The sequence below is a fragment of the Oryctolagus cuniculus genome, chromosome 2 (genome assembly GCF_051225735.1).
Source record: "Oryctolagus cuniculus isolate XC-2025 breed Fujian yellow rabbit chromosome 2, ASM5122573v1, whole genome shotgun sequence".
NCBI lineage: Eukaryota > Metazoa > Chordata > Mammalia > Lagomorpha > Leporidae > Oryctolagus > Oryctolagus cuniculus.
Window position 1 is genome coordinate 134,220,414 of NC_142868.1, and position 18,946 is coordinate 134,239,359.

At 46.2% G+C, this 18,946-nt stretch overlaps 2 protein-coding genes across 7 annotated transcripts in view; both read right to left on the reverse strand.

Moving 5' to 3' along the window:
• The window catches only part of STAMBP (STAM binding protein), a 48,697-nt gene extending 38,382 nt beyond the window's left edge, over positions 1-10,315 (reverse strand). For 2 of the 6 annotated variants that reach the window (XM_008254233.5, XM_070068912.2), the window contains exons 1-2: positions 2,820-2,872; positions 834-1,051 (exon numbers count right to left, since the gene is read on the reverse strand). In XM_008254233.5, the coding sequence (XP_008252455.4) occupies positions 834-1,036 (203 nt within the window). In that variant the 5' untranslated portion in view covers positions 1,037-1,051; positions 2,820-2,872. Of the gene's footprint in view, positions 1-833; positions 1,052-2,326; positions 2,873-10,196 lie in introns of those variants that run through there. The other 4 variants (XM_002709738.6, XM_070068914.2, XM_089327515.1 and 1 more) reach the window with 3 other exon arrangements.
• A 1,055-nt stretch (positions 10,316-11,370) lies between these two features.
• LOC100350631 (uncharacterized protein C2orf78) lies at positions 11,371-18,057 on the reverse strand. The gene is made up of 3 exons (XM_008254715.4): positions 18,036-18,057; positions 14,017-14,766; positions 11,371-13,277 (listed from the first exon to the last, which is right to left on the reverse strand). The coding sequence occupies exons 1-3, from the start codon at positions 18,040-18,042 to the stop codon at positions 11,371-11,373; spliced, it is 2,664 nt and encodes an 887-aa protein (XP_008252937.4). The 5' UTR covers positions 18,043-18,057.
• Between the last annotated feature and the right edge of the window lie 889 nt (positions 18,058-18,946).

Genomic DNA, 18,946 nt, shown 5'->3' on the forward strand with positions numbered 1-18,946 from the left:
GCCTGGATTTTGTCCTTTGAAACTGCAGAACATGAGCATATTACTAAACCTGGAGCTTGTTTCCTCCCATGTAGAAAGTGGGAATGGTGTGCCTTACTCAGTGCACACAGAACTGTTAAGACCAAATGAAATTCTGCAGATGAAATATCCTATAAACTAGTAAGAGCCACACAAACTGTGGGTCCTGATTCTGAACAAACAACACTAGAAAGGATATGTAAGACCTTTAACATTATTTGCTTGCTACATTACACTTTATTCATTGTCACTCGGACTTTGATCCCTGTTACAGGACTGAAACCTTCTATTTATGCTACCTACCCTAAGATGATAAGCAACTCAAGAGAAAGGTCTCGTTCTGATGAGCCACACAAATTGTAGGTGGTCAATAATTTATCTGATGACGTGCATGATTATGATAAGGGTTAAGAAGAAAAGCTTTTTCCTGTATCTCTCCAATTGCTACAAAATAAGTAGAGGCAAGGAATTTTGGCTCTGCTGGCCTCTGATTGGCTGCCTTAATAGAGAAAGGACAGCAAAATCATTCTTCAATACATAACATGTCTGGTTTTACCACCAACTCTTTTGTCTAACAGCTGGGCCATGTGGGCACAGGCCAACGAGCCAAGTCTCTTACTCATGAAATCACTGAGTCATGAAAACAACACCTTCAGTCCTCATGTCTCTGAATGGCAAGGACAGTCAATGTGTAGGAGCTGCCAGCAAAAATGATTAATACGGATGATGTTGTGAAGCTCTCCAGTTTTAGCAATTATGAGCAGAGTAAGTGAGGAGGCATCAGTCAGCAGAAAAGGAAACTGTAGGTGTCTTACGTGATATACTTGTTATAGAGGATGAAGGCATGTTCAATGTTGCCTTCCTCAGAGTAAATGGATGCCATTCGGATAATCTCAACTCCAGAGCGGAAGTACCGACGGGGTGGGATGTCTTCATTCACCTCCACTGCACTCCCCAGCTGGGAGAGAGCCCTCACCCGCTCTTCGGGTGGGAGGCTCACATCTCCATGGTCAGACATCAGGACGAAGATGTTCTACGATAGAAAAGAATAAAACAGATGGCATCAACTCAATGGCCCCCATGATCCCAGCAGTGCAGCACACAATGTGTTCATCTCCCAAATCTCTACTTAAAGAAGAAAACAAGAAAAAAAATATAACTATATGCTGTGGTACTTGTCAACTAAGGTCTCTTTCCTACAAGAAGGCCAAGACTCTCAAAGAAGCCCAGATAACAATGAGAACTGGCAGACTCAACACCCATAAACCCTGTGCCATAATTACAAAGTACAAAGAGTGTAACGATAACAGGCAATAAAGGGTTCAGTTCCACCCTTCATTCTGTCATTAGTGGCCCTGCCTACAGCACTATAAGAGTAGAGACAATACCATATTTTTTTGGTTATTTCTCTTTCTGGCTATGCACTACCATCTGTCCTACTGGATGGCAGGGTACCTGGAGTGAACTTTCATGAAGATCATTAACTTGTTTCCGGTTTGGTCATTTTAATTTAACTGGAGAATAACTCACATTTTCTGTGGTGTACTTTTTCATATTTGAGCACAAATATGGTCTGGGAGTGAACATTCACAATCATCATTAAACCATTATTCCAATCATTCTATAAACAATTCATCATTATCATGGCAAGGAATTTAGAACTTGAAAAGAACAATTTATTCAAGACTAAGCCTTCTTTGAATAACAAAAGAGCACAAAACAAAACCATCTAATCTGTCAGTTTTCCCTCCCCAGTCTTTCTAGATATTGCTGTTGGAATCACATTTAAAATTCCAACCAGATATCCACACTCTGCAGCGTCTCCAAAAGGAATCTGGGTATTTGAAGTACATTGCTTTGCAGTACACCCTAACCAGCAGGCTCTGTCACACACAAGCTATAGAATTCATTTTAGAACCCGAGGCCCCATCCTGTGTCTCCTATCTTCTACCTTACTCCTCTCCCACACAGGCTCTGCCTCATTCAGGATTCCAACCTGCCCAGAAAGCCTCACACTTGTTCCGTTTGTCTTGCTACTGTTTTCTATTCCAGCCCTTCCTCAAAGATGCTGTTCTCCAGGTCACTTGTCTCTTCAGATCTCGTCAATATTCGGGTCACACTTGGTCTACAAAGCTTCCCCTCTAAAACGCCCTCATTAATAGCACACAAGCTGTGGGGAATGCCAGGGGATGCAGAGGCACTCCATCTGCCATAAAGCCTCCTGCAAATCCAAAACCTCCCGAGGTCGCCTAATTAGTCAGCCCCGAAGAGTGACCCAAAGCACGGGATGCGCGCTGCACCGCAGTACCTCGCGGGAGAGGCACTTCTGTCTGGCGACAGGACGCCCTGCCGAGGCCAGCAAGCGGCACACCGGGTACGACGGGGTCGAGCGACACCCCAAATAGTACCTGCGGCATCCGCCAGTAAGGACTGAGGGGAGATACCAGGAAGCGGAGGCGAGAGGAAGTAGCAGGAAAGAGCGGAGGGGGCGTATACGGTAGAGGGGGAGCGGTCGACAACTGCTCGCAGCGCTTTTCTCCAAGGCACTCAAACCCACATTGCCAACCACGGGCAAAATCAGCCAAGGTTTTCGGATGCAGTAGGCTGGGGGACCCTGGGCCTGGCTGGTCGGGCGCCAGCCCGCGGGCACTGGGGCCGTCAGCGGCACTGCGTGGCAGGCGGGACAGGCGACGCGGGGGAGGAGAAGGCCGCAGGCCCCACACTCACGGCGGCCGCACCCCTCCGCAGTCCGACCAGGCTCAGAGACCCTGTCCTACCACAGTCCCGGGACCCTTCCCCACCTTTCCTCGCGGATGACACTCGGAGCTTCCGGGGACGTCACATCCGGCGCCCCGCCCACTCCCGCCCGTCTGTCAATTACACTCCCAAGGATTAGGACCTGGGGTGGGAAGCTGGTGGGTGGGGCTAGAATCGTCACCTGCGGAAAATCCAGCCAATGAGAAGAGAGCACTATAGCCCCCATCTTGGTTAAAAAAAAAGGAATAAGGAAGAAAGCACGACCGAGGTAAAGGAACCAAGTTTTTTTCTTGGTTCCTTTTTCTTTTTTCTTCTTATTTTGTTTTGGGGTAGGCGTTTCTTGCCAGATAACCCCTCTATCGCACTCACATAAATCTCACATTCAAGGAGGAGTTAGATTACTGATCCAAGTCAACTGCAGACTTGGCTGAAGTAACCAGGATGTATAAATCAGGAGGCAGGCAGACCTCCCTATTTTTCAGCCTGTTTGTAGTACTTTCTACATAAAATTGGTAATCGGAGATATTAGGAACAGCTTTTATTGCTTAGAAAAGGACATAAGGTTAACTTTTTAAAGTCACAACACCTAAATACACGTTGATAGAAAACAAGTGTTTAATCTCTAAGGCTTCCTGTGTAAAGTAGTGGGGGCACAAAGATCTGGATGGCGTGGTGCCTGCTCCTGAGGCCAGGACAGGTAGCTCCATACCGCAGATACAGAGTGGCACATCTTTCACAAAGATGCAAGCATGTGTGAATATCTGAGTGTACACTCCCTCTTTGCAAACAGGTCCTGCAAGCCTGCTAGTCACTTTGTTCCAGGAGACTTGTATATTACCATTGTGAAACTTTATGCTTTGATTAAAACGTTTCACTCTCTGGGGACACTTTTCCCAGATTTATTTGGGAGCCTCCCTGTGAGTTTGTTAGTGTGAGGACATGATGATCCATCCCTCATCCAGCTTCAACAGCTCAGGTGTCACCTCCTCAGCAGCCAGCCTCCAGATTTCTCACGGCTCCTAATTGCCATTGTGTATCTCTCTCTCAGAGTTCCCTCAGTTGATTTGGTGTGGTCATTGGCTCTTCAGACTTATGGCTGAATTATCAAGTCATTTCCCCCTTACCAATAATAAGCGTTAATGTGCATGTCAGAGCTAGAGTCCACCAGGGACCATCATGGATCCTCTGCAGATAAGTCTTGGAAGACAACTGTACAGGATTGTCTACTGTGAGCCCCATAAACAGTTCTCATAGTTCTACTTCTCTGCTGACTCTGTGGGGCCTAAATAAATGGATGCATTGGAGACGGAACATAACCTCCAAACAACTTACCTTTGGTAATGTTTAATTTATCAAATTAACAGAATTTCAAATGTCCTATATGTTAAGATTATGATAAATCTTTAAAAGACTGAGACACACATATCAGAGGAGTGCGCATAATCATAAATATAGCAATTACCCACAAAGTCTATTCCTGATGTTAGAAAGTAAGTATGCCCAGGAACAAGTATTGTGGCACAGTAGTTAATATATAGCTTGGGTACTCACATCCTGTATTGGGTACCTGTGTTCAAGTTCCCACTCTGCTTCTGATCCAGCTTCCTCCTAACACACAGCCTAGGAGGCAGAGGTGATGGCCACCCACACAGGAGACCCGGACAGAGTGCCTGTCTCTTGGCTTTGGCCTGGTGCTGCCCCAATGGCATTTGGGTAGTAAATCTGTGGATGGAAGATCTCTCTCTCTCTCTCTGCGTTTCAAATATATATAAACTTAAAAAAAAAAAAAAGAAAGCCAATATTTCAGTTGCTGGAAGTTCTTAAGATAATGAGTAAGAAGATGTAGTAGGAATAGGACGTAGTACTTTTTTTTTTTTTTTTTTTGGACAGGCAGAGTTAGACAATGAGAGAGAGAGAGACAGAGAGAAAGGTCTTTCTTTTTCCATTGGTTCACCCCCAAAGTGGCCACTACGGCTGGCGTGCTGCGCCGATCTGAAGCCAGGAGCCAGGTGTTTCCTCCTGGTCTCCCATGTGGTGCAGGGCCCAAGGACCTGGGCCATCCTCCACTGCACTCCCGGGCCACAGCAGAGAGCTGGACTGGAAGAGGGGCAACCAGGACTAGAACCCAGGGTGCCGGAGCCACAGGCGGAGGATTAGCCTAGTGAGCTGCGGTGCCGGCCAAGGACACAGTACTTTTAAGGAGGAAGTCTGTACATGTTGACCAGAGTTTTTGGCATTTGGGGCAAGGGTCAGCACACTTGACTTTCCAGGGTCCAGAAACAACAAACAAGAAAACTTTGGCCAAAGTGAAATCTGACATTCCTCATTTCTTGCTCATCTGACAAAGTTGAACACTGGACAGTTGTGTACATGCAGCAAGGAAGCTAAGGCTAGAAAAAAGCCTGCTAGGTTCTTGACATCGCAGAGAAGACTGAAATTATTCTGTCAGCAAACATGATTTTCAGTAGCAGACCTGGTAGACAAAGGCCAGGCCAGGACTGATGCTGTCTTTCCTTCTGGTGTCTGCACCAGGCCATAGACAGTGTTCCTGAATACAGCAGCCTCCACCTGACCTCTTGCATAGCCCAGTGCCACAGTCAGCACTCCCGCCTATTCATCACTACCTGGCCATGGATTGCCAGTAGCAAGAAATTACTAGCAAATGAACTTCCTAACTTGATATGGAGAACTGAGGTATAGGTCCAGAGGCAATTGCTGGGGAACCAAGACAAGAAAGACTCCAGGTAGATGTCACTTGCCTACTTGTTACTCCTGTGATAAGTGCCAAACCTGGAGGGGCACTCTCATTAGTGCATTCTTAACCTCCTGCAATACATTCTTGCAACAGCAGCTTTGAAAAGCAAAAGTCTAGATGCCATGATCCCAGACCTAAAGTCCTCCATGGGGGCTGGTGTTGTGGTGTAGTGGGTTAAGCCACTGCTTAGGAGGCCTACATTCCATCTTAGAGTGCCTGAGTTTAAACCCCGCCTCTACTTCTGATCCAGCTTCCTGCTAGTGTGCATCTTGGAATGATGCTTAAGTATTTGGGTCCCAGCCACCCGCTTGGGAGACCCAAATGGAGTACTTGGCTCCTGCCTTCAGGCTGGCCCAGTGCCAGCTTTTGTGGGTATTTGAGAAGTGAGCCAGCAGGTGGAAGATCTCCCTTTCTCTCCCTCTCTCTCTTTCTATGTTACTCTGCTTTTCAAATAAATGAAAATAAGCAATCTTTGAAAAATCTTTTAAATTCCTTCCAATGACTTCCCGTGGCAGTCGAAATGAAAACTATAAACTCCTTAGCCTGAAATACACAGCGAGTCAGCCCCTGTTGCCTTTCTGACCTCATCGCCCATTCCCTGCCTTGGTTACTACTCTCTGGTCAGACTGTCTGAACATCTGCAGCGCACCCAAGAACTTCACACAGCTGTTTCCTCTCCCTGGGAGGCTTTAACCCTAATCTTTGCTTAGCTGGCCTCATCTTGGCACTTGTGTCTCACTTTATGTGCCACCTCCTCTAGGAAAACTTCCCTGATCACCCCTTCTAAGTGGCTGCCTGGTTACCTTCTGTCCCTCGATCCAGTTTCAAACCTCTTCAAAGCCCTTACACTGTCTGATATGCTCTAGGTTGATGATTTTCTTTCATCTCCCCACTAGGCTACAATTCCAGGAAGAGAGGAACTTTTTTCTGACTTGCTTACTGCTGTTTCCCTAGTGCCTTATGATCCCAGACAACCAGCATTCAATAAATGTTGGATGTTCAAATAACGTTGAGAGGGGCTGGCGCTGTGGCATAGTGGGTAAAGTTGCCACCTGCAGTGTGCCGGCATCTCATATGGGCACTGGTTCAAGTCCCGGCTGTTCCATTTCCGATCCAGCTCTCTGCTATGGCCTGGGAAAGCAGTAGAAGATGGCCCAAGTGCTTGGGCCCCTGCACCCACATAGGAGACCTGAAAGAAGCTCCTGGCTTCTGGCTTTGGATCGGCACAGCTCCAGCTGTTGTGGCCATCTGAGGAGTGAACCAGCGGATGGAAGACCCCCTCCCCTGCCTCTGCCTCTCTGTAGCTCTGCCTTTCAAATAAATAAATAAATAAATAAATATTTTTAAAAAATAATGTTGAGATAAAAGTCCCAGGATACCCTACATGAATATAGGGATGAAGTAGCTCGTTATGATAATAACTGAGATGAACAATGAGTAATGATCACTGTGCTCTTGGGGCCAAGTCTTTTTGTTTTTCTTAAAGATTTATTTATTTATTTGAAAGGCAGAGTTACACAGAGAGAGAGAGAGGCAGAGAGAAAGAGAGAGGTGTTCCATCTGCTGGTTCACTTCCCAATTGGCTGCAATGTCCGGAGCTGGGCCAGTCCAAAGCCAGGAGTTTCTTCTGGGTCTCCCACATGGGTGCAGGTGCCTAAGGAGTTGGGCCATCCTCCACTGCTTTCATAGGCCGTAGCAGAGAGCTGGGCTGGAAGTGGAGCTGCAGAGTCTTGATCCAGCACCCATACGGGATGCTGGCACCTCAGGTGGTGGCTTTACCTGCTACACCACAGCATCAGCCCTAGAACAAGTCTTGAGAGGGCAGAGCTAGAAGCAGAAGGTCTCAGGCTAGATGCCTTTATTTGTTGAACATCTATCATTCTCATAGATCGATGTTAGGCAATAGTCGCATAGTAAAAAGAAAAACTTAGCTTCTGTTGTTTTTGAGGCTTTCATGGATAAGGTTTCAAAGGAGAAACAGCTTTAAACAAAAGTGAGGAAGATTTTCAAGGGGATGCCAGTGAGTCCTAGGCATGGAGACTGAAAACACCATTACTAGGGGATGGGCATACTCTAAAAGCAAAAATGGAATGTGCACTAAAGAAATGGTTCACATTGTGAGAAATTTTTGCTGTAAACCTGTTGGGGATATCAAATGACAAATAGAATTGAAAAGTCAATATTTGGGAAGGAAAATATGTGGTAAAGAAAGTGTAGCAAATTCACTGATGTCTTTTAAGTTTGTGCTTTATGAATTCATGCAAAGTGTGTGCCTTTTCAGCTGAGCTGGACTTACAGATGAAGTAAAACTAGGAACTGTAGTAAAACTAGCAACATTGAGATGATTTTGTGGTTTGGAGCGCCACCTGTAGTTTGTTTGAAGAGTGGCATCTCCTGGCTCCAAGAAAAATGATTAGTTTGGAAAATGAGTTGTCATGTATACCTGGAAAGATCTTTAATTGTGTATTTTGTTAAAAAGTAATGCTTAGGGGCTGCCACTGCGGCGCAGAGGGTTAACGCCCTGGCCTGAAGCACCGGCATCCCATATGGGCGCCGGTATGAGGCCCAGCTGCTCCACTTCTAATCCCACTCTCTGCTATGGCCTGGGAAAGCAGTGGAAGATGGCCCAAGTTCTTGGACCCCTGCACCCACATGGGAGACCTGGAAGAAGCTCCTGGCTCCTGATCGGCGCAGCTCCGGCCGTTGCAGCCAATTGGGGAGTGAACCAACGGATGGAAGACCTCTCTCTCTCTGTAATTTTGACTTTCAAATAAATAATCTTTTTTAAAAAAAGTAATGTTTAATGTACACGTAAGGAATGAGGTTTATTTTAGACATGTTTTCTTCTTAACCTGCTAGTTATGTGAGTTATATAATTTATTTCCTAATAATTAAAAGCCTTTTTAAAAAAGATTTATTTTATTTGGCTGGCGCCGTGGCTCAATAGGCTAATCCTCCACCTTGCGGCGCCGGCACACCGGGTTCTAGTCCCGGTCGGGGCGCCGGATTCTGTCCCGGTTGCCCCTCTTCCAGGCCAGCTCTCTGCTATGGCCAGGGAGTGCAGTGGAGGATGGCCCAGGTGCTTGGGCCCTGCACCCCATGGGAGACCAGGAAAAGCACCTGGATCCTGGCTCCTGCCATCGGATCAGCGCGGTGCGCCGGCTGCAGCGGCGGCCATTGGAAGGTGAACCGACGGCAAAGGAAGACCTTTCTCTCTCTGTCTCTCTCTCTCACTGTCCACTCTGCCTGTCAAAAAAAAAAAAAAGATTTATTTTATTTGAAGGGCAGAGTTAAAGAGAGGCAGAGGCAGAGAGAGAGAGAGAGAGAGGGGTCTTCCATCCACTGTTTTCACTCCCTAAATGGCTGCAACAGTTGAAGTAGGGCAGATCAGAAGCCAGGACCCAGGAGCTTCTCCCACTCCTTTTCCAATACATAAGCAGAGAGCTGAGGAAGAAGAGCAGCTGGGAAAAGAATCTGCACTATATGGGATGCTGGCACTGCAGGCAGAGGCTTAGCCTACTATCCCACAGCGCTGGCCCCTCAAAAGATAACTTAAAAAATTTTAATTACAGGCCCAGCACTGTGGCCCTGTGAGTTAAAGACCCTGCCTGCAGAGCCAGGATCCCATATGGGTCCCGGCTGCCACATTTCCAATCCAGCTACCTGCTGATGTGCCTGGAAAAGCAGCAGAAGATGGCAGAAGCACTTAGGCCCCTGCATCCACCTGGGAGACCCGGAGGAAACTCCTGGTTCCTGGCTTCAGATCGGCCCTACTCTGGCTGTTGTGGCCATTTGGGGAGTGAACCAGCAGATGGAAGGCCTCTCTCCCTCTCTCTGTAAATAAATATATATTTTAAAGATTTACTTTATTTATTTGAAAGAGTTATAGAGAGAGGTTGAGAGAGAGAGAGAGAGGCCTTCCATCCGCTGGTTCACTCCCCAGATGGCCGCAACAGCTGGAGCTGAGCTGATCTGAAGCCAGGAGCCAGGAGCTTCCTCCGGGTCTCCCACGCAGGTGCAGAGTCCTTGGGCCATCTTCCACTGCTTTCCCAGGCCACAGCAGAGAAAAGGATTGGAGAGGAGTAGTTAGGACTCGAACCACCGCCCATGTGGGATGCCGGTGTTTTTTTTTGTTTTTGTTTTTTGACAGGCAGAGTGGACAGTGAGAGAGAGAGACAGAGAGAAAGGTCTTCCTTTATCCATTGGTTCACCCCCCAAGTGGCTGCTATGGACGGTGTATTGCAGCCGGCGTGCTGCACCCAACCGAAGCCAGGAGCCAGGTGCTTCCTCCTGGTCTCCCATGCGGGTGCAGGGCCCAAGGACCTGGAACATCCTCCACTGCACTCCCGGGCCACAGCAGAGAGCTGGACTGGAAGAGGAACAACCGGGACAGAACCAGCGCCCCGACGGGACTAGAACCCGGGGTGCCGGCGCCGCAGGTGGAGGATTAGCCAAGTGAGCTGCGGCGCTGGCCAAGGGATGTCGGTTTTTTAGGCCGAGCTTTAACCTGCTGTACCACAGCGCCGACGCAAAATAAATACTTTTTTTTTTTTAATTTAAATTCACGGTGGCGAACACAATCTCGCCTCTTTCCCTTCCCGGCCCCGCCTGCATGGTCCTTTCTTGCCCGGGCCATCCCCCCTAACCCCGGCCTCGCTCCCCTTACCTCGCCCCCACCGCCAATGCCTCCAGGCCTCACCCGGAGCACCTCCTTCCCGTGGGCGCCTGCGTGTTGGGGCTGTAGGGCGACCCCTTGCGCAGGCGCTCTCACCCGGTGGAAATGGCCGCTACGGCTCTCTCGCGCTCTTCAGTTAATGGTGATGGGGCAACCTGGAGACACACGGCCAAGTTGCAGGAGAAAGCCCCGGCAGGCTCCTCACCTAAACGTTTAGCCCCTCTGGGAGTCTGATGTCGTCTGATTGGGATGCTGTTCGCTGAAAGCCCCGTCGGCCGCCTACAGGCACTTGCAAACCCCGAGGACTCTACTGCCCCTAGGCCTCAACAGTTGAGGCCGTGCTCCTGGCACTCAGAGTGACCCAGCCCATTGCTGTCCCTCAGTCATAAAAGTGCAGTGGACACTGATGCTGGCCTTGTGTCGTTGTGAAGGTAAACTGAGGTAGGGCGTCCTGCTGGCCTGGTACACAGGTGTTGAGTAGATGTTGGCTTACATCCCAGGGCCTGTCCTGGGTGGGCCTCTGCTGCTGCAGGTCCCTCAGCCCCAGGGATCAGCTGCTGGAGGGATACCTGTGAACTGCTGCCCTCCCCTGGTGGATTCCCCCTGTGTTTTGTATTCACTTTCCCTCCAGCAAGCTTGTTGGAGGTGTGTCTTGAATCTTAATTTTGTAAATACATATGTGGTAGGTCATAGGCTGTTCTTAGGAGAGATCTATTACGTGTCTTCTGGTCTAGCCACATTCATCAGTTCTCATTGTCAACTTCATCCAAATTTTATCTGTTTTTAGTACTAACTTCAGATTCAGTGTCTTAACTTCTACCATTTTCCACATTCCTAGTTCTCTTAATAAGCCCATAAATCTTTCTCCTTTTGGCTTTATTAATCTGGGTCACTTTCCTTCCTCTTTCCTCAGTTCTTCCTTTTTTTTCCTCCAATTTTCCCTTCCAACCTTGAAATTTTTTCTAATGCAGCCTCTGAGCTCCACCACCACCAAAGAAAAATCATAATTAACAGCATCTCAACACTCAAAAGATTCTTTATTACTCATCTATTATCTCTATTACATTTATTTCATTTTATTAATGCTTTAAAATTATCAAAGGAGAGAAAATTATAGGTATGTATATGTGGAAAATAAAACTGGTTCCAAAAGTCTTAGTAGCTCTTACACTGCATAGCCATAGTATCGAGAGATAGCCATCTCCTTTTCCCTCTCGATGAAAAACTGCAGTTTCCCCATAGAGGTGTATTTGGCAGCATTCTCACGCTGCTGTTGAGCCCGCCTCTTCAGAGCCTCTCGCTCTGGCCTCTGTTCTTCTGTGATGGGATCTGACACTATAGGCCCAAGAATATCAGGTTTCCTCCATGGAATTGGTTGGCGGCTGAAATCTTGGATGAGAAATGGGTTTTGAGGGTTGGGTGGTGACTGGAGCTTGGCCACAGCAGCAGAAACAGGCTCCCCCTTGAGAGAAGTGTAAGATGATGTTTTGTTAGGTGCAGGCCTAGAGACAGCAGATGGAGGGATACTAGGCCAGGTAGGGTGCATCAAACCTGGTCGAGCTGCAATTGGCCGAGCTGGTCTGGCAGGATCCATGGAAGATGTGTTGGCAGGAGCTGCTTGGGGTGGACTGACTGTAGTAGGTTGAGCTGGATTAGTAGAAGCAGGCCGGGCAGAATTCCCCAGAGTGGGCCGGTTTGAGGCAAGAGACAGTGGCCTCCGAGGAACAGGTCGAGGTTGAGGCTTACTGACATTGGGGAACGGCAGAGGTATCAACTTCACCTTTCCGGGTGGTGGCAGGTCATACACGGATGGAGATGCGCACCCTTTGTCAGCTTCACCATCCAGTTTCAGGGCACTGACTTGTGTTATCTCAGCACCTTTACCCTGCTGTGGGGTTGTCAGCAATGGTTTGATAGCTGAGGATGCACAGGGGTCTTTGATGTTGCTTGAATTTCCCAGGTTCCTGTAGGAAGAGAGGCCAGTTTTCTTATCGCTCTTCTTCCCCAGCGCATGGAAAACCTGCACAGACTCTAGCATGTGCATGCCTAGGCAGCTTCTAGGTTTTTTGAAGCTCTCTTGGGTAAGCTCAGGCGGATTTCTCTTCCTCTTTGTCTTGGGGACGGATGGTTTGTCTCCTGCCTTGACTTTGCTCCCTGACTGCTTGTTCTCTTCAGCTTTCTTAGGGTTTTTTCTGGTTCTTTTTGTCTTGTCCTGCCCGTGGCCCTTAGATATCCTCGATCTGCTGGATGCAGCTTTCTGAGGTTTGCTGTTAGGTTGTTGGATCACATTCACAGGATCCCTGTCGCAGGCTGCAGCACTGCAAGTGACCACTTCTCCCTCTAACAGGATCTCTGGGTCCTTTGGCTGGATTTGGGGAACACCACTGATAGCCTCCGTGGCTTCATGCTTGTTCATCCTGACTTCTTCGGAGGGACCCTTTATGTCTCTTGAACTGTCTTGCACCTGAGTCCCTTGGATGTCTCCACTATCTGTGGCATTGCTTGCCATGGGACCACTGGATGGGTCAGGATCTTCGAAGGAACTGAAGATCTGGGGAAGGCACATCTCCTCCACCAGTGTGGCAATGTCTGCAAAGCCATTGCTAGCCTCAGTCCCATCTTCCAGTAACCCTTGATCCTCAAGACTGAAGTTATTCTTTTCCAGATTGACATTTGTAGTACCAGGCTGCTCCTCTTCACAAATATGAGCATCAGCGCAAGCCAGAAGATGATAAATATCAGGTATTTCCAAAGGGAATAGTGGAGGATCTTGGTTTTCTGCTGGGTCCTGGAAGGTATCCAGTGGCTTTGAAAGCTTGGTTTTAATCCCATCCAAATTGATATTCTCGATTTGCTCCTGGCTTGGGTCTGGGTACAGTGCCAAGAGATTAGTAGGACTCTGCAATGGAGTTATTGAAATGTTTCCTAGTTCAGTTGGTGGGTCACTTTTAAGTATCTGGATATTTCTGCTACTGCAGGACTTTGGGAATTCTGCAGTTTGTGGAAGACAAAATGTCTGGCTTAGAGGTTGCAATCCCAGAGAAGTCTCCATCCCCAGGGAATTTTCCATCACTGCAAAAGAATCACAGAAGAAATCAGTCCATGGTAAGAGAGATGCCCCCACTACACATCCGTGCAGCATTGAGCCACCGTTCACGTGAGTAAGGCATTTCAACTAACTCTTCTCAGTACCAGAGTTAGGCAGTGTCAGTTCTAACTGTCAACTGGTGTCATTATTTTTTTTGGTTTCTCTTCAGATGGTTATTATGACAAATAAAAATGAAAGTAGTTTCAAAAGTGTGAAATGTTTTATAAAGCCTAGCACTTTAAATACAGGATGTATTCATTTCTCTCTAGTATTCTGAGAGAGTTAGAATACCTTACATCATGGAGTAGACAAAGTAGAGCTTTTTCTCATGACATATGTAAGCAAGGACAGATGCTGGGCCTATTATGTTTGGACAGGATCTCTGAACACAAAACCTGAAATCTGATATCAATAATAAGGAAACTAAAGCTATCACTGCCACACTAAGAACTTGACAAAGAGACTGTAGTGAGGAAGAATGGGAAGTGATGTGATGGTTTAGGGAGACTGATCAGCTAAGGAAGTGAAAGTGTAGCATCCCTCAGTATGATCTTGGGCTTCTCTCGCATGTAGCATAGATTGCCCATCTAGATTACGTGTTCCTATACAGAGTTCAAAAGGGAGAGCACCGAGCAAGGGTAAGGGTTGAAGAGCCACCACCCTTGCTGCAGAGTTGATCTGCTTTTGACCTTATTCCTTTCCTGCCTAACTGTTTGCACTCACCTTGGAAACTTGTTCCTGTGATGGGTTGAGCAGGCACAGAGTAGCAGATTCCAGAGGTCGAGGCTGGTGGTGGGGCGTCTGTGGGCTGGATCCTCTTGAGCACCATCACCATTTCTGGCTGAGGGGCAGACGCCACACTTCCCATGTATGTCACAGGGCCATAGGATTGCAGACAGGGGCCAAGTTCTCCAGAGAGCACATGCCCTACTGTGCCTTGATTATAGTAGTAGACCTGGCTTCCTTCTGCATATGGAAGGGACAGGCAGTTTCCCTGATTTGGAATCTGAGTTGCTGTCCCCTGATGCAGTGATGGATACAGAGGGACCATGGTATTGGCATCTGAAGTTTTGTTATATTGGGCTGTCATAGCCATGGAAGAAACACCAGTGTCCTGGTCAATGAGAGTTACAGTGAAGTCCTCGAGCGACGAGGACTTCTTTGCAGTGCGTCCTGTGATATTCCATTCAGAAATACCTGGGTAGGAGGCAGCAGAAGTGGAGATCTGGCTCTGGCCAGTAACTCCAGACAACAGAGTTGTGTTAGAATGTTGGCAAAGGTAGGCACTACCCATGAGTGGCTGGAAAGAGGTGGCAGCGGCTGATGGCAGTAGCCAAGCCGAACCCACAGTTGGAGCAGACACTCTGGAGAAGTCGCAGACGCTTCCTGGTAGGGAAGCTGCAGTGCCTACCATGGGAATAGAGAGCTGCAGGGAATTTGCAGTCCCAAGTAGGGATGGATTTTGGAAATTTTCTGTAGGAAACAAGAGCAAGATGGGAAAATAGATGAGATTGATGAAATCTTAACTATCTTAAGATTATTGTCCTAGAAAGCATCTCATACCAATAGTCCTAACACAGAAAATTCAAACATTCATGATTGTCAATAATTCCTAGAGTAGTTTTCTACCCTTATGATGCACTTTGTTTATTGTGGATTGTTGTACAGGTGTGGGGCAGATTCAAGACATTCATCATTGCCTAGACTAGAAGCCACCTTCTCCCTGCCCTTCTTTCCCTTGAGCCTGCCCCCCAGGTTTGACTCCTAAGGACTTCCTGGAGGTGAAGCATTATAGAACGAGGAGGTCTCTGGAGAACTTCTAACACTCTCATTTTACCAGTGAGGAAAGTGAGGCTCCTCGAGATCAGATTGACTTACTGGAGTTCTCCCATTGTGTTAGGGTCACTGCCAGGTTACAGAACCAACTCCCATTTCAGGACTCTGCAGATAAACACCTGAGCCTGGGAGAAGTGGAATTTGGAATGCAGGCATTTTTGGGTCCTTTGAAAAGTGGTTTCTTTGCAAACAGTACACTAGTGACCACTGTCCTCTTTGGTGCATTGTTGTGTTTGTGCAGGGCACCTGCCATTGCCTAGAGTCCACTTATAACCTAGTCCAGCTGGTGTTCAAGGGTTATTCTCTATCCTCTTCAAGCCTGCCCTCTGACCCTAGGTCAGAAGGACCTCCTAAGAGTCGTTATAGTCATAACAGTGATAATGAATGCATGAAAAGGCGATATTTAATGTGTTTTATGTTGATGAAGATATAGTAAACTCTGGAAGGACAGATGAAAATCCTGAAAACATATAATATGACAGAACTGTAAAGAATATAAGGATATTTCAAAAAGTGAATGGAAAGTGAGAGGAAAAGATAAGATTACTTTGATGCAAAATATTTTGACCTTTATGCATATGAAGGGTCTTGAAAAAGCTCATGGTAATGTATGCCATTAAGAGACTATGTATGGATGCTAAATATTTCTGACACCACAGTAACTTAGTGTTTACAGGATCTATTTGAAATGCCCTTATATGTAGATATTAATGAGAATTGGAATAAATGACAAACAGCAAGGAATAGTAGATTACCACATGGTTCTGTCATCAAACCTGCAATAGTATGCAAGTGAATATTGTGTACTCTATTTTTAGTGAATACTTTTTAACAAAAACATCCTACTTTAGGTGACTTTTCAATGAATTTCTAGCCAGCACATATAGAGAAAACATATCAATGAAAAAGTGTATAACAAGCAGCAGGATGCAGTGAATGTGTAAGTACCCATAATGTATGTGAACAAATACTTCATCAAAAACAAGTCCAAAACAGATAGCCAAAAACTGAGTGTAAATAGATTCCTTTATTATGCTCATTCATATTACTCTGAATAGTCTCCAGTATGTAACAGATATCAATCTTATAGAAATAGAAATTTCAATAACTACAGCCATCTAAACACCCGACAAGAACACTGACGGTATCATGAAAATGTTTATATGTATGCTTGAAACCTAGATCCTTATCGTCTTCAGCCTATAGGAAAATGTCATCCCCAAAGCTTAGAAAAGACCGTAACTACCAAATAATTGTTTTAGAGAAATGTAAAACCAGAGGTGTGGGGCTCAACCTGTTACTTTTGTTTTTAGGTAGTTATTTCACTTTTTGCTTAGTTCTGACAACAGTTAATGACTGTTAATCCTGTTAATCCGCAGGTACTCTGTTTTTGGAGGAAAATAATTATAAAGATGACAGACAGCCTTGACTTGAAATCTGTCACAGCTAGGGAATTTGTTCTCCTGTTGCAGAGTAGAGAATTTGCCCTTCTGCTGCAGAGGAGGATATATCATTTAAAAAATGTTTTTGATAATAGAAATAGACAGCAGTTTAAAAATCAGAATGAACAAGAACACTGAAAATCCCATTTCCCCAGTCCCCCAAGTTAACTGCTTTTAGTCAAGTTCCATGTTTGGAGGAAGCATCACTTCTAGTGCACGTTTCTGATGTTCATTTTCAAAGCTGTCAGGTGTCTTCCATGTTCAAAGAGGCATGGGAAAAAACAAAAACCAAACAACTGAGTATGCCTTTCTGAAAAGCTGCTTTCCCAGGGATTCTCAGTGCTAGCCTTGGTTTCCTTTCTGGTACATTAATGTAAGAATTTGCGCTGCTCTGAGTAAATTCCACCCTGTGCTCATTACTTTAAAATCTTATATCCTCCTCAACATTCCATGCCCAAAAGTCTCTTCTTTCCTTGAGAAATACTCTATGCTGCTCATCGCTGTAATTCTTGAAATTTCCTTGTCGTCATTTTTGTCTTTCCTCCCTCTTCTCAACACCTGTTGTCCCAAAGTTCTTTTTCCTAGAATATCTGCCTATGTACAGGCCAGGCATCTCTATCCTCTCTCCCTATTTTCTGTTTTTAATCTATATTAAATAAAAAAACCCCAAAATATGTGAGTATTGCATTTTGAACAGAACTCAGTTTGAAATACTAAAGTTGAAATTTTTTTGGAGGGAGACTAGTAGAGTTGAGAAATCTTAGCATACAGTATTCTATATGTCCTGGATGTTTTATCCTCTATTTCTGTTGAAACAAGCACTCAAGTGACAGTCTCTGGTTTCATTTTCTGTGTGTATACCCTTTAAGATTCAGTATTAGAAAAGAGTGGGTGGGGGCCAGCGCCGTGGCTCAGTTGGTTAATCCTCTGCCTATGGCACCGGCATCCCATATGGGTGCCAGGTTCTAGTCCCAGTTGCTCCTCTTTCTGTCCAGCTCTCTGCTGTGGCCCAGAAGGCAGTGGAAGATTTTCCAAGCACTTGGGCTCTGTACCCACATGGGAGACCAGGAGGAAGCACCTGGCTCTGACTTCGGATTGGCGTAGCTTTGGCTGTAGCGGCCATTTAAGTAGTGTACCAACGGAAGGAAGACCTTTCTCTCTCTCTCTCGCTGTCTCTCACTGTCTAATTCTATCTGTCAGATTAAAAAAAAAAAAAAGAAAAGAGAGGGATTTGGGAGAATTAATTACTATCCTGATGTAGCAAATGAGGAAACAGGTGTTTTGGGAGAGTTGTGATTCGTCCAAAGTCACATAGCCAGTAACTGGTAAAGCCAAACTCGAAACTGAGTCTCCACGTTTCTAGTTCAATATTTAACCCCATCGTTCCAAGCTGTTTGGACTGTATTACTCAGTTTACATGGAAAAAGCATGTAATGAAGAACTTTTAAAGGTCTCTTTTCTTACCTGACATGGTCAGGGACGAGGAAATATCAACGGTAGATATGAAGGTTGAAGAGACGATACAGAGGATGACTGGCTGACTGGTGCCAGCGAGCACATGTGTCCAGTATGGAGGTCACTGGCTACTGGTCACTTGCGATGTTCCAAATTTGTTTACAGACAGCTCCATGGAAACCCCAAGATTCCACCAGGTGGTAGCAGGTTTGGTGGGAGAATGATGTCACAAAACATGCAGTTTAAAGGTCTGAGGTAGCCAATAGGAAGGTCAGGATTCCCAGTGAGAAGAGGAGATTGGGTGGAGGGAATGGTGGACACCTGTAGCGGCATCTTTAACAGAGCTACGGCGGTTGAACTCTGGGATGGTGAAATCCTGTAAAGACAGACTTCCCCAGCCAAGCAGCTGTTAAATGGGGAAATCTTCTCAATGTTTCTCATACATGTTCATTAATGGAATCAATCAATGCTTACTTACTTTCTGTGTATTGTATATAGTGTCATACACATTTGTACAGTTTCCTGGGTTGGAGAGGAAGGGAAGGGAAGTCCAGATTGAGCGGTTATGGTGCTTCTGAAAGGATCTAGTTGATCTGATTAGTGAACTCCCTGGAGCTTTTAAAGACTAAAGGATTGAGCCAGAGTTCCTTTGGCAACGTGGTTGAAGAGTAGAGTGAAGTTCACTGAGTGTGCCTTGTAGGGATGGTGTGGTCCAAGGCTGTTCCCTTGTGGTTTCTTCTCCATGAGTCCTAAGTTGCTTGGGCTTAGATGGGCCAAGTTGGACTTGCATCTTTCTTTGTCCCTTTCATCTTAGCCATTGTGTCTGGAACAAGACTTGTTCCTGTGGTCTTACATTTACTAATGTTACGTGTTGTCAGCTTGCAGAAGCAGGGGTCTTCTTTGGGAAGCAAGCACTAGAG